Source organism: Chenopodium album, chromosome 10, assembly GCF_948465745.1.
Source record: "Chenopodium album chromosome 10, dcCheAlbu1.1, whole genome shotgun sequence".
Classification (NCBI taxonomy): Eukaryota; Viridiplantae; Streptophyta; class Magnoliopsida; order Caryophyllales; family Amaranthaceae; genus Chenopodium; species Chenopodium album.
The window spans coordinates 46,064,366-46,080,271 of record NC_137843.1 but is presented as its reverse complement, the minus strand read 5'-3'; the positions used below and the strand labels follow the sequence as shown (position 1 = coordinate 46,080,271).

The following is a 15,906-nucleotide window of genomic DNA, read 5'->3' as shown; positions in this document are numbered from 1 at the left end:
GTTTAGCAGGTTATATTGTAAGTAGGTTTTAGGTGGTTAGGTGTGCTGAGATTTGAGGGGTATTGCCCTGGTGTTGCCTGTTGTTTCATAGCGTGTTCTTGGTGTATTTGTGCTCTGAGTTATAATAAATTTTTTACTTTTTCAAAAAAAAAAAAAAAAAAAAAAAAAAAAAAAAACTATAAATTATAACAATTGAATATTTATAATTTACTCATTAAGATAATTCCAACAAATACGAATAAGACTATATTTGTATAATTCACAAACATTGGTCAAAGTATGTTATATATATAGTTCGGTCAATATATATGAGCTATGTCCACATGGTAAGAGATAATATTTTCTTAAATATTTTCATGGAGGATAAACAAGTGATATAAAAATGGAAATACAACTCTCAAATTATCTCAAGTGAAATTACATATTGTCTTGATGAATTGGCAAGCTAGTTTAATGAATTTGAACACTAATAATTGTCCATATATATGGTTCGGTCAATATATATGAGCTACATCCACATGGTAAGAGATAATATTTTCTTAGATATTTTCATGGAGGATACAAGTGATATAAAAATGGAAATACAACTCTCAAATTATCTCAAGTGAAATTACATATTGGCTTGATGAATTGGCAAGCTAGTTTAATGAATTTGAACACTAATAATTGTCCACCCAATGGTTGCTTATATAACCTATGAAAAACCCTAAAAGAAACCATAAATCATTCCCTAAGGAATAACATCAATATCCATCATAAACATACCCGAAATTAGGAAACAAAAAATGCCTTCACTCAAATACACATGGACATGCTTCAGAAAGTTCTCAAATTCTAAAGTTCTTCATAAATCAACCATAACTTTATCGTTTCTAGTCGAAATTGGGCATAATTATGACCTATCGTCGGAAAGCTCTTAAAACAAGATACTTCCTCCCACTTGTATCACCTCAAGATCACTAATGGATAGAGATATGTACATTTAAAATTGGTCCTTCACCAAGGATAAGAATGGGTTGCAGTATCAAAAACACATTTTATCAGTTTGGTGCGCGTTCAATATCCCATCAATATTAAGGTGAAACTGGACTCGCTAATAATCAATTATTATCGATCTTACTTATCCATATTTCTCAATTTAAATGAAAAGTGAATTGGTTGATGAAATTTAGCTCTATGGACAAAATTAAAAGTTCTAATTCTAATGTGATGAGCATTATGGTTTCGAGTTCAGACTCAAGACCCTACACTTAATCTCACTAGCTAGCTACGTACTCAAATATCAACTTATCGACAGTTCGACACTTATAAATGTATAAGTCATTAGTGGTAGTTTGGTTGGTCTTAGATAACGCCACGCATTTCCAATAGATACGTTCGAAGTAAGTAAGAAGAAACATGCATGTAGTGTTATCACAATATCAATGGATAAAATTCAATCTATTTTCCGCTTCCCATAAGCTTTAATATAATCTATATATCTTTACTTGTAACGCATCTTTTGACTAGTAATTCTGATTTTCTGTCTCCCTAAGATCATTGAAAAACATGGTTATAGCTACTTTTGGCCATTTTACACCAATTGTCAACATTATTTCACCTACTATTGTCCTTCTTTATTTTTGTCTTTACATGATCACATGCCTATAAATAGAGATCAACTTAGCTCACTTCTCATATCAAAGCAACTCTTCAACTAAATAACAACCTTAGCTTCTTATAAGATTTTCATTGTGTGTGTTAGCTTGTGAGCATTTTATTAAGATGGCCTACTCTAAGGCTTTTCTCATTCTTGGCCTTCTTTCTTTTGTTCTCTTTGTTTCCTCTGTTGTCTCTGCTCGTCAACTTACTGAGTCTACCTCTACCGAAACCACTCGTAAGTTCTAATTTTTATACATTAATAATAAAATCATGCAAGTATTTGTTGTAGGAGGTATCAATGAAATATACTATATCCATTTCTTATTAGATGCATAACTTTAATTTTTTTACAAACCGGTTATAATGTAATATCAAATTCACATAAACTATAAATTCTGTTCAAAAATGATAATTTCAATTGAGTTAAAAGAGTCTTTAGTTTGCAACCAGTTAGTTACGATACCAACTAGAGCAAACAAGAGGATTCACTTGGATTTCCCCTAGCCCTAGTTGATAGTTTGATAGTCTTGAGAGAGATGCTTAACACTATATGTTTTTTTGTTTTGCTTTTGGTGTTTGCAGAATCCACTGAAGAGCCAAAGGAGTTGGACGGATACGGTCATGGTGGTTATGGACAAGGACATGGTGGTTATGGACATGGGGGATATGGTGGCTACTACCCACCAGAAGAAGAAGAGATGGATGTACAAGAGGATGTAGAGCCAGAGGGTTATGGTCGTGGTGGTTACGGCCAAGGTGGGTATGGTCGTGGAGGATACGGCCAAGGTGGGTACGGTGGTTCAAGGGGTGGGTATGGTGGATCTAGGGGTGGATACAGGGCCGGCTATTAGGCTGTGCAAACAGCCCAATAGCACAGGGCCTCACAATTTTTGGGGCCCCAAAAGTCTGACAAACAAACATAGTATAATTATAAATCAACGCCTATGAAATCATGTTATTTTACTTGGTATAGTTGGTATAAGCTCGTTAGAAGATTGTTCCGGACCACAGATCGATTCTCGCTGCCTATATAGTTGTACTTGTACATTGAATTTTTTTTTTCTTTTTCTTCTAAGTATTACTCCGTATGGGTTTCTTCAAATTTTTTTGGCTGTTTTTTTTTTTTTTTTTTTTTTCCCCTTTTCCAAAATTTAAATAGTTACCTCTACATAATATATTTCGTATTTTCTATATCTACATTTTAAAAGTGAACTATCTAGTCTTTTAAATAGTTATGAATGTAAAGTGTCTTACATAATATTCGTATGAATTAGAGTACTTCAAATATTATTTGTGACTTAAGAAAATAGCACAGGGCCCCCAAAATGTTTAGGACGGCCCTGGGTGGATATGGTCAAGGTGGGTATGGTGGTTCTAGGGGTGGTTACGGCCAAGGTGGCTATGGACATGGTGGGTACGGACACGGTGGATATGGCGGTCGCCACCCACCAAAAGAAGAAATCAACAACTAATTAAGTAGATGAAGCTATCTAGTTTGTGTTGTGATTGACATGCATGCATGACATACTAGCTTCTATTTATAGAATGGGATTCCATATATCTATGTAATGTTAATAAGCATGTCGTCTAAATGTACTCTCCTTTTTCAAGTAATATAAAGTCTTGTTGCTTTTTTAGTACTACTCAATGTTGTACATTAATCACGATTTATTGCCTTGAAAAATTTCCCTTGAATTTAATCCTAACCAAGTTCGAGCTTGAGGTTCAACTAACAGCCATAACCATGATAAGTTGGACCAACACGTACGGAAATTCACTTCTTAATAATAAAAATGAACGTAGTATATGTGAAAGAGCAAGTGTTTATTAAGTTTACATTTAGTTATCTTCTTAAATATATGCCCATTCCCCAATGGAATAAGTAGTACTCCGTATTGAATAATACACCCGCATTTCTAGCTGACTATTAAGCTCCAACGGTTGACTGTCTCACTATTAAGTTATTTTCTAATAAGTTGAACAACTAATTACAAAGTGGTTCACAAATGCAACCACATCACAAATTTTTAAATAAGCAAGGCAATTTATATTTAAGATAAGAAGGCCATGATTGTAACATCCAATACCTTTTTTTTGGGACTTTTATAATATACTTCCTTAGGTTTTTTTTATTTTTTTTATTTTTTTATTTTATTTTATTATTTTTTAATTTGCAATACAGCTTAGAGCATACATATTTAGGAGGTGATTAAAATGAATAAATGAAAAATTTATGAATATAATTTTAATATCGGGAATAAAGTAGGAATAGGAATAACTTGTGTAAGTTATTTTGATTAATTTAATTTGTCCGTTAAATTTATTAAATTTCTTCCTCAAAGTGTGTCATGAGGCAGTATGTATTGTAAATAATAAAAAATGGAGGAAGTAAAATAAATAAGTAACATACACTCACTTTTTCGCTTCCCATAAGCTTTGATGTGCCTATTTTTATTAACCGAACTTTAAGGAATGTTTGCTTTCGTTGGCCTTGCATGTTATATTAGGTTTCTTGCCACGTATCAATGCCTAATTGACTACTTTATTTTTATTTTCTTTTATTTTTTTTTTAAAAAAACTTGCATTCTCCTCCCACCTTCTCCTCCAACTCAAACCACTTGACTCCCCACTCTCACCACCGAAAACCACTCCACTCCGCTCCACTCTACCACCCACGAAAACCACGCATCGCACACTCCACTCCTTTCTCCCACTGTAGAAAACTACCCCACTCCCCTCTCTCGGCCACCCTTGACAACCACTGTTTATCCTTCCTCCACCACCAAAACAAGAAGTCTCTCCCCTCCCCTTACCCGCCGTAAAAAATCACCTTGGCAGTGGTCTCAATGATGTTGGCGTGGTAAAAGGCTGCCAGGTTTGTGGTGGTTGTCAATAGGAAAAAAATAATAATAAATTAGGAAAAATTGTAAAAAAAAAAAAAAAAAAAAAAAAAAAAAAAAAAAAAAAAAAACCACCTTTTATAACAACTGTTTTGTAAAAACAAAAAACAAAAAAAAAAAAAAAAACACCTTATAATTTTAATTTTTTTTTTTTTTTTTTTGGTTGTAAAAGCACACCTAAAACCGCTTTTAATTTGCGATGTCACACCTTACCCTAGTTTCCGACCTTTGCCTTGGTTTTCTGATGTTGACCAGCACGTGAGGAGCACGTGTTCTGATCACTCTCCCCTTTTATTATTTTTCCCCTTTATTTCCCTCTAATTTACCCCCCTCTAATTTAACTTTCTCTCTCCTCTCTTCCCCTCATTACTTCACTCTGTCTTCGCACATCATCATTACTACTCTGCAAGGGAGTTATGCCATGGTGGGGCAAACTGAAAGCTCAATTTCATGGGTTAATTCTGGCCAAGTGAAAGAGTAGGTTGTAATTTTTCTCTCTCCTCTTACTTCTTAGTCAATTTCTACTTTTGTAATTCCCTAATTTGCTTCGTCCTTTTTTTTCTATCTCTCCCATGGGTAAAGGTGAAAAAGACAAGCTTGCTGCGAAGAGAACGCGTAGAAGGGAGACCAATTACATTATAATACAAAAACCCAAGTTAGAATTCGATTTCCCTATTTTTAAATTGACCTAAGTTTTGTGAAATTATTGAAAATGGTTGTGAATGTTGGGAAAAGGGGAAGAATGCACGACCTAGATTTGCTAAATTAATTGGCTGTAAATGACACTGATTGTGTAAAGAATTGTTTGTATTTTTTTTTTTTTTGTTATCTATGTTGTTTGATTAGTTGTGTGTGCTTATGATAATTGGTTTATTTATACATGAATATAGGCGCTGAAATTAGTGTGCATTTTTTGGTTGTATCAGGTTTAATGGTAGGATAAATGTGATTTATCCTTAGTATAAATTCATGGATGAACCAATTAGTATTAGGATGTTGCATGGTCGTGAATTTCTGACTAAAAAAGGCAAAACAACATATGTGAAGGGTGATTCTGATTATTTTGGAGTTTTTTTGCAGCCTAATGTATATGAAGTCTGTTACTTTGAATTTGCTCATTAGATTAAAAGTGAATTGGGAGATGATGAGGTTGGGAAGATTTAGTATAGGAAGAAGGGTTGTACTTTGTATACTGGCTGAAAAAAATAATGAGTAATGCTGACATTCCAGATTTTTTAGAGCAAAGGAAAAGGATGGTTGGTATGAATTGTACTTGGTACACTTCCAAAAGAAACCAATAGATCCTACAACACTTAGATATGGACCTGGGGTAACCTTTTATTCAGATTCTGAGGTCTTTAGTACCTTAGAAGAAAGGGATGATTCAACATGAGGGATTGGTGAGTCATCAAGTATGACTGAGTCATCAGGTTTGGGGGAGGGATCGGGTTTAGGGGAGGGAACAGGTTTGGGGGAGGCAGATAGAGTGTTGTGTGACTCATCAGGTTTAGGTGAGGAAAGAGGGGTGGATAAATCAAGTAAACACATGGTGGGGCCTCAAAAAGATTCCTTTGAAAACCCTATTTTTGTTGAGAACCCACCCACTTTGCTGTCCCAACCAACCCCCTTATCCAACATAATTTCTCTTCACAACCACTCACTTACTTTGAGACCTAGAAAACAGAATTGCCAACCTTCTCCAAGTTAAACACCCAGCTTTATACAATCTCTGAACTACAACCAATGCAAACTGTTAGAGTCAACCAAACACTGAGACTGAACCTAACACCCAGATTATACCAAACAATGAGAAACAAATAACCATAGACAGTCAAGCAAACATTGAGGTTCCAGAGAGTGGTGATGTTATTGTAGAGGATGAGGACCTTATCAGATTTGATAGTGAGGATATTGATGTTGTGTTGAGTGATGATGATCATGAAGATCAGACAGATGATGATCTATTTGCAGCTACTGCAGATCTAGGAATTACTAAAACTGTGATCCAAAGTTTGGGTGGTTCTAGAGAGATTTGTGTGCAGGATGTTAGTGATGATCAAGAGGATGAGGAGGCAGGTGGTATATGTGAGGATGATGAGCTGCATGACAGTGATGGAGAGTTGTAACCACTATTGGATCAGATGATGAAGCACTTGATTATCCAATATTCAATCCAGCAGTGGACTTCAAGCAAAAGATTACACTCAAGTTTGGATTGAAATTCCCATCTCGGCAAGTGTTTAGGAAAGGTTTGAGGAATCATGCCATAGAGAATGGGTATGATTATTATTTCTTGCATAACACCAAGCTGAGAGTACTAAGAGGTGTGTTTGTCCTTGGGAGAAAGGTAGGAGATTGTATGCGTGTAAGTGCAAGGCAAAGAGGAAGTGTAGGTGGAAGGTACATTGTAGGAAGGTCAAAGGAGAGGAAACTTTTCAGATCAAGAGTTACAGGGGTGAGCATGTGTGTGGTCATCAACATCACAATATAAAAGTCACCTCCCTATACTTAGCTGAAAGGTATCTAGATAATTTTAGAGATGATCCCTCCATAAAAATGAGTGCATTCTTAAGTAGGGCAACTAGAGAAGTTCAAGCTGAAATTAGTTATCACAAGGCTTATTATGCAAAACAAATTGCTTTGAAGATGTTGTTTGGTGATGCTTCTGAGGAGTATAACAAGGTATGAGATTATGCTACTGCAATTGTGAAATACCACCTAGGAAGCACAACCAAAGTATAGGTGGTTGGCATTGAGAACCCACCCTCTCTCTTCCAAAGGATGTACATTTGTTTGCAAGCTTGTAAACAGGGATTTATGGCTGGCAGTAACCCATCCTTGGAGTTGATGGAGCTCATTTAAAGGGGCCATTTCCTGATATATTACTAAAGGTTGTTGGCAAGGATGGGAATAAAAACATCTTCCCTGTTGCCTAGGCTGTTGTTGAGACAGAAAGTGCTGAAACTTGGAAATGGTTCCTTGAACTGTTAGTGCAAGACATAACTTCTGCGGCTTCATCAGTGACATAGGTTCATGAGAGGGAAGATGTCACATATATGTCAGATAGACAAAAGGTATGCATTAATGTACCTTATTTGGTGAATTTTTTTTTTATTTGTAATCTAGAACAAGCTTACATTTTGTTGTTGCCAACATTTCAGGGTCTTCTTGATGCATTTCAGGCTATTGTTCCCAATGTAGACATAAGGTTTTGTTGTAGACACATTTGGTCTAATTTCAAAACAAAGTTCCCCGGTGAAATTTACAGAGAACACTTTTGGAAGGCTGCCATATCCTCAACTAAGGACAGTTTATGCTGTCCAATTACATTCTTTGGTTATGAGATAGAAATGCTTGTTTGGTTTGAGGTTGAAATGGTTGTTTCGTTTATGCTTTGTAATTACACTATTTGGTTTATGCATTCCATGTAATTAGAGTCTTTGCAATTTTTTTCAACATCATTTTGAACAGAATATGGCAGCAATTAAAGCTCTAAATGTAGATGCATTTAACACTACTAGAAAAAGGGTTTTTAACGACAAACAATTTCGTCGTTATAAGCCCAAATAGTGGTCGTTAAAATTATTAACGACGAAAAAAATTTCGTCGTCAAATCGATGTAATAGGCTCTCTCGTAATTGGTTATAATGACGACGAAATAAAGAATTGTCGTTACTCATTAACGACAAAAACTCAAGTCGTCGTTGTTTAATAACGACGGTGCATTTTTTTGTCGTAATTAGAAATCAATAACGATGAACGATTTATATATTAACGACCACATTATCCCTTGCTAAATAATAGACTATAATCTTAAAAATTCAAAAATTCCTTTATTAACGACAATGAATGTTTGTCGTTAATAATGGATACATACAACAAGAACAATTGACTACGCAACAATAATTAACATTTGATTCAAACATAATTTCATCAACCATATGCATAATTTAACATCAATTATTGGTCTTCAATTTCAAACAAAGTGTCATACAAATATTAGTTTGATCCATATAGATCACGCTAACAATAAACCAATTCTCCATCCTAAAGTGAAGGAAATAATACTTAATGCTAAAAGTATCATATTCGCAAATAATTGTCATACATACATTAGTATGATCCTTATTCCTAAAATAATCATATTAGTAAAAGACAAAGAAAAATATCTTATTCTTTATGGCCATGAACATCATTGCTTTTCACGATCAGGTGCTTGGAGTTTGTGTGTCTGTAACATTGTTCGTAAGAGAAACATTAAATTGTTTTAAGAGTGTATCTTTAAACATCTTAATTTCAGCTTCAAACAAACCCATGCGACTCTTAAGTTCGGTGTTCTCTTGTTGAATAAGTTCTACCTGATTTGTAAGAGCTTCATTTTGTATTTTAACCGCATTTAACTCAGTTTGAAGAACTTCTCTGCTAGGTTGTGGTCCATTCATATCCTTTAGAGTTATTCCTCCACCTAAGCCCACAACTCGATCTCGAGACTTGGATTTAAAAACCTTTTGTGAAACCTGATATTCAAAGACAATAAAATATATGTTTCTAAATAAAAAGTTATTTCTACACATATACATTAATGATATCAAATAAAAACGACATATGACAAAAATATGGAATTTCAAAAATTGAACGACATGACAAAAATATTAGTGCCTCCCATATTACCACATCATCTAGTTGTCCAGCACGGCCTATAATATCACCATGGTTCCACAATGCAAATTCTGGTTCTATATATTATTTTCTATTCATCATGTCAAAATATTTATTTCCCAGATCAACTAAACCACAATGACTGCATGCAACTTAAATTCCAAGAAACGTTATGTTGTTAGGAAAAAAATATAAATACAGATATATCATCAATGGCAAGACCATGGACTACCAAGCCAGTAATCATTGAATTCCAAGCAGACATACTACTACTAGCTTCTGCAGCCATCAAAACTTCTTTTGCTATTTCTATTTTACATTTTGCATACATATCAATAATTGCAGACAGTAAAATATCATTCAATGCAATTTTCTCGATCAAGAGAATATGTATCCCATAAAATATGATCAAGAGCGCTTGAAGCCGTGCACACCTAGCAATAACAGAAGAAAATGTAAACTCATCCGGCTCAATACCCAATAAGCACATATCCTTAAACATTCTTAATGCCTCCTCTAATCGAGAATTTTTAACAGAGCCACCAATCAAAGAATTCCATGAGACAACATGCACAATTATTTCAATTGAGAAAATCTGATTTAAAACTACCAAACCACTGCCAAAGAAAAAAAAGAAAAAAAAAACAAAAACAAAATGAGTAATACGATAGAAGTAAGTTACCTGGACATATGAAAGCGACGGATCGTTTTCCATGGTTTCTTGAATTTCAGCCTATAAGATTTTCATGAAAAATTTAATATAGTGGATTATGAAAAAAAAAAATCAAATAAATAAAAACATACATGCTTTTGAATTGTCTCTGCATTTGGAAGACTATTGCCTTTTTTGCGAGTTGAATAAAACACATCAACCAAAGTAGGTTTATTACCTTTACTTCCTCCCTATAATCACATGATAAAACACTTTTTCTGAATAATAATTAATCATATATGACAATTCAAAGTAGAAAAAAAAAACCTACTAAACACTATCTATACCAGATCGTCCCAAATGATTTGCCTTATAGGCTTGCTTCCAGTTCGCGGCATTAAAGCTTTGGCATATTTACCTCTATTAACAAAGTTTCTTTCACTTCTTTTCTAAACAAAAATAGCATTACATTAAAATTCAATACATATGCTCGTTCACAATCTCTGGTTGAGTAAAAATTACCTTAAAGTTATCATTTTAATAAATCTCTTTTATGAGCCACTTCCACTCTTGTGTATCAAGCCCCTTTGGAGGATCACCTTTAGCAGCAGCTTCTAAGGTTATTTTTTTGTTAGTGACATTATACCTTAATAGATCTCCTCTCCAATTCGTCCACAGCTCTTTCATATGCCCAAGAACATGCTCCTTTTATGTTTCCATGATGTCATTAGTAAAAACATCCTAAAATAATAATATTATGAATAATTAAAACTATATAAAATCTCTTTCAAAAAAAAAATAACTATATAAAATCAATCATGACATGCTGCCAACAACATCCAAAACCCCATACCTTGCAAAAAATAACAAAATTTGAACAGCTCAATAAAAAAATAAGACAAAATTTAAGAGCATCAAATTTTTTGGTCAAATTGGTACCGTAACCGCTGTCCACATATGGTCTTTTTTCTCTCTCCCCAATATCATCCCATTTGTGCACTTTTAATGGGAAAATGTTAGTATCTCGGACTATGATCCCCAAATGTCTTGAAAATACTTTGTGGTTCTCTCCTACGGCTCGATTGTTGAAGAACTGTATTTGTAACTTCTCATTGGGTTTTAGTCTAGCAATCTCTTTACATTTGTTTCTTCCTCTCTTTTTTCCATTAGCTGCTTGCTTCTTAGTAGTAGATTGGTCACCATCTTCAAAGAAAATAATGTATTTTTAAAAATTAATAGTATCAAAAGATAACGATAAAGCAAAAGTATAAATCTAAATCTATACCTAAGTAATAGCATATCACTGACATGGGAAAAATAAACAAAGTAAACTCAAAATAGGTATTAAAAATTTAGGTATTACCCCTTGCATCTCCTTGAAATGTTGTAGGTTCCTCTGTTCCATTGTCATTTCCATCATCTTGAAAGTTCATCTCGTGGTCAAGGCCATCAAGATTTGCATAGCCTTCTTGATAGAGCATATCTTGATCTTCATGTGATGTATATTGTATCTCACCATCAGCATCAACATCATCATCATCATTGATATTCTCATTACATGACTCAGAAAATGAATCATGATCATCTATATTAGTATTACCATTAAACTGAGCACGGGGAGTAACTAGTGGATTAAAGGAAGCTCTTACGTTTCTATCAGCATTAGGGGAAGTGGTTGGAGCTCTAACATGACTAAAAGGGCGTTTATTTGATGATAAAGGGCCTTTATTAACACAAAGAGAATCATTACTATTACTAGAACGGATTAAAGGATGTTTACTTCTGTGTAAAATACTAGTACTAGCCCCTATTCCATCAACATTAGAATTAGCATTACTTTTGTTTGGATATAGACCTGCTAACCCCTTTCCACGTCCTTTAGAGAGCATAAGAGGTGGAACATACTCCCTTTTAGATCTTGGCATCGATGGTCTTTGAGTGGATCCATTAGGGACAACCATTATGTTCCTATTAATTAACATTAAAAGATTAAAATTAGATTTAAACAAACAATTTACTTTAGTATTTCTATTTAGGATATCAATAAAACAAGCATGTCATGCTTTAGAAAATTAGTAAATACTAATAAAAAAATAATTAAAAAAAAAAAAACAAGACTGCCAGGGGATTTCTAGTGTTGCTCGTGCATAGCACTCCACATCAAAATTTATTTCTCCTGTACCTTGTACCTTTACATGTCTGACATACTTTGATACATGTCTAGCATAACCTTCAACAACTACTTTAAAACAGAGAACATACAAGATCTGCCCATCAACTGTCAGTCTTAGAATTATATATTCTTTAAGTGGCAGGTGCTTGTGTGTTGCCTGTTGTTTTACAGCCAGGACATTCAAGACTGCAACATAATTAAAATATTTCATGTAACCTTTTCATTTAACTCCAACAACATACAGTATAGTTTCACTCCAGCAACATATAGTATAGTTTCACTCCAGCAACATACAGGACCAATTAAGGGGAATGGTCTTAAGGTAAAATTAGGAAACAGGATAATAAGTTTCAGACAGATTTAGACCATAGTTTAAATGTCAGAAAGATTTAGACCAACACAGTGAATTTCAATAGTAATAAAAAATCAGAACAACGATAAGTTTTATTCATCTAACATTGGATGCAGGAAAATATTATTAAAAACAAGCAGTAGGCATCAAAGACAATAGCAGAGAACTACACATTGCCATTTAAATGTCAGTAGGAGATAATTCATGGGCGTATTATTCTTCTAGAAATAAATAAAAACAATGAGAAAAAAGATAATTGACAAATTATTCTTCTCTTCTCCTCTTTAGAGATACTTCATCCCCTTTTTTTTGGAAATCGCACCCACAAAAATTGGATCTATACCCATCCGACTTCTACAAATTTCAGCACTTGCAATAGTTGACGAAGTTGCAACATATGTAGGCTTAAAAAATTCACCCTGCTGATATGCATCACCTTCCTCAAAATCATTATCCTCCTCACTTGATAAGTTGCGAGGTTGAGTCTTTGACACGATATACCAACCTTTGTTAGCATTGTCAATGGCATAAAAAGCTTGTCTTGCTTGGCTAGCTAAGATATATGGTTCATTAGTCTTTAATTGCTTATTGCAATTAACACTAACAATTCCATATTCGTCTTCTTTTACTCCTCTAACCTTATCAAATACGTCCCACCATTTACAACGAAATAACACTACTCGATTTCCTCCAAGATATTGCATCTCAATTATATCTGTTACTACTCCATAATAGTCTGTGTTATCATCTTCTTCTCCGGTGTTTCCAATCACAACCACTCCACTATTTTGTGTTCTCAAAGTCTTCTCACGATTTTGTATGTGAAATCTATACCCATTCACAATATAACCACTAAAAGAGGTTACATATTGGGTTGGTCCACGTGATAATGAAAGGAGATTTTCCATTTCCTTGCTCTTATTATTCACATATAACCGAGAACCCTACCAGAAAGTACAAATACAAAAAAAAAAGAAAAAAAAAATGTATTAATGGCAAACTTGAATCTCAATTATCTTATTATTTGATGAAAATTAAAAGGCTTACTTCATCTTTGAACCACAATTTAAAATTCTCGGTCCATTTCTCTTCGGATATTCCATTAATTTGACAGGCTTGAGAATATTCTCTAAAAAAATTTTAAAAAAAAAAAAAAAGTTGATGATGAAACTATAGCGATGGAAAAAAAAAATAAAGAAACCTAATTAAGGCTAAGAGTCTTACTCAAGTAATGGTTTAACCTCATCACAATTCTTCAAAATATAATTATGAGCTTGATCTAACTCAGACTTTGGAACATCGATGACAATTGGAGCTCCTAAGCCTCGGCCAGGATGACTAAATATAGGCAAGGCCTCATCATCACCATTTGCATTTTCATAATTTCTCTCTAGATGATTAAATCTAGTTTCAATATTCTGCATGTACCTTGAGCAAAGAGTCATGCACTCATCTGCTAAATAGCCCTCTGCAATTGAAGCCTCTAGAAGAGCCCTATTTCTTATGTAAGACTTGAGCTTGTACATATACTGCTCAATAGGATACATCCATCTGAACTGAACTGGACCCCCAACTCTAGCTTCACTAGCTAAGTGAACTGGTAAATGCATCATCACATCAAAGAAAGAAGGAGGGAACACTTTTTCTAATTTGCAAAGGGTGATAGGAATTTGGGACTCTAGTTGTTTCAACTCTTTCACATTGATTACTTTAGCACATAAAATAGTAAAATACCTTGACAGCTCAATTATTGCTTCGCGTACAAGTGGAGTTAGTAGGCCACGCATTGCTAAAGGAAGAAGATGTTGGAGTATAACATGGTAATCATGACTCTTCAACCCTGAAATTTTGGCCTCCTTAGAGTTGACACAATAGGATATATTAGATGAAAAACCATCCAGAACCTTTAATTCTTTCAAAAAATTGCAGAAAGTGCGCTTCTCTGCAGAAGAAAAAGTAAAAGGGGTTGGAGGCATCTTCCACTTGTCCCCTTCTTTGATTGGATGTAATGTTGGCCTCAATCCCATTTCTTCTAAGTCATGACGAGATTTAATAGTGTCTTTTGTCTTCCCTTTCACATTCATTATTGTCCCTATAATGATTTCACAAATGTTTTTTTCAAAATGCATCACATCCAGATTATGTCGTAATTGATGCACCCTCCAGTAAGGAAGCGTAAAGAAAATACTTTTTTTATTCCAATTGTCCCCCCAAGCTCATGAGATATATTTGTCTTTACTTGTGGATCATTAGACAATATGATATTCTCGAGATCCTCAAGTTGATGAAGAATTTCATCGATCGAACAAGGTTTTGGAGGTAAACCGTGCTCCATCGTTCCATCAAATAAAGCCTTATCCTTTCGCCATCTATGATTCTTTGGCAAATACACTCGATGGCCCATATAGCATTCCTTGCTTCCATGAGATAACCTCTTTGATCGCGTTTCTTTAAGACAACAAGGACATGCTAAATAGCCCTTAGTACTCCAACCTGATAACATTGCATATGCTGGAAAATCATTTATGGTCCACATCAAAGCTGCACGTAGTTGAAAATGATGTTGAATTGCTGCATCAAAAGTATTTACCCTAGTGGCCCATAAGTCATTTAATTCCTCGATCAAAGGTTGCAAATATATGTCAATTGCGTTACCAGGCCCTTTAGGGCCAGGAATAAGCATTGATAGAATCATATTAGACTGCTTCATACAAAGTTCGGGGGGCAAGTTATAGGGAATAAGAACCACTGGCCAAATACTATATGATGTTTTCGAATTTGCAAAGGGTTGAAAACCATCACTAGCAAGCCCTAACCTAACATTTCGAGGATCCGATGCAAAATAGGGAAATTCTTTATCAAATGAATCCTAAGCAGCTCCATCAACAAGGTGTCTTATCGTACCATCTTTCTTCTTTTTACCATGATGCCAAGTCATCAAAGAAGCAGTTTTTGAGCACATGAATAATCTTTGAAGCCTAGGCTTTAGAGGAAAGTATCGAAGGGTTTTCTGAGGTATTTTCTTGCCATTTTTCTTGCACTTGTCCTCACCGTTGTGTTTGTTACTTTTCCATCTTGAAGCACCACACACATTGCATGCATCCAACTTCGCATCATCCTTCCAATATAACATACAGTCATTGATACAAGCATCAATTTTCTCATAAGAAAGCCCCAAATCTTTTATGATCTTCTTTGACTCATAATAAGAATCGGGCAAATTTGATTTTTCGGGAAAAAGCTCTTTCTTAAGGAAATCTAATAGCATGGTAAATGATTCATTACTCCAATGACCAAGAGTTTTGATATGAAGGAGTTTTAAGAGTGCAGACATTCTAGATCTCTTGCAACCTTCATAAACAGGATCTTGCGAATCTTTCAACAAGCTATAAAATTTCTTAGTGTCAGCATTTGGCTCCTCAACATCGTTGACATCAATGGGGGAACTACCATTATTATACTCTAGATAAAAATCCCGTAAGATATTATGTAGCTCATCTTGGTTTTCATGATCTATCCCATCATCCTC

At 34.5% G+C, this 15,906-nt stretch overlaps 1 protein-coding gene across 1 annotated transcript; it reads left to right on the top strand.

Moving 5' to 3' along the window:
- Positions 1 to 1,760: 1,760 nt before the first annotated feature.
- LOC145563987 (uncharacterized) lies at positions 1,761 to 3,113 on the top strand. The gene is made up of 3 exons (XM_081624359.1): positions 1,761 to 1,876; positions 2,224 to 2,427; positions 3,001 to 3,113. The coding sequence occupies exons 1-3, from the start codon at positions 1,765 to 1,767 to the stop codon at positions 3,111 to 3,113; spliced, it is 429 nt and encodes a 142-aa protein (XP_081480485.1). The 5' UTR covers positions 1,761 to 1,764.
- The last annotated feature ends 12,793 nt before the right edge of the window (positions 3,114 to 15,906 follow it).

Bases quoted from the DNA above. Each gene is read 5' to 3' on its own strand.
- LOC145563987 (XM_081624359.1), top strand. From the start codon at position 1,765: ATGGCCTACTCTAAGGCTTTTCTCATTCTTGGCCTTCTTTCTTTTGTT. The intron at 1,877-2,223 runs GTAAGTTCTAAT...TGGTGTTTGCAG, and splicing joins TACCTCTACCGAAACCACTC to AATCCACTGAAGAGCCAAAG. The intron at 2,428-3,000 runs GTGGGTACGGTG...GATATGGTCAAG, and splicing joins TCGTGGAGGATACGGCCAAG to GTGGGTATGGTGGTTCTAGG.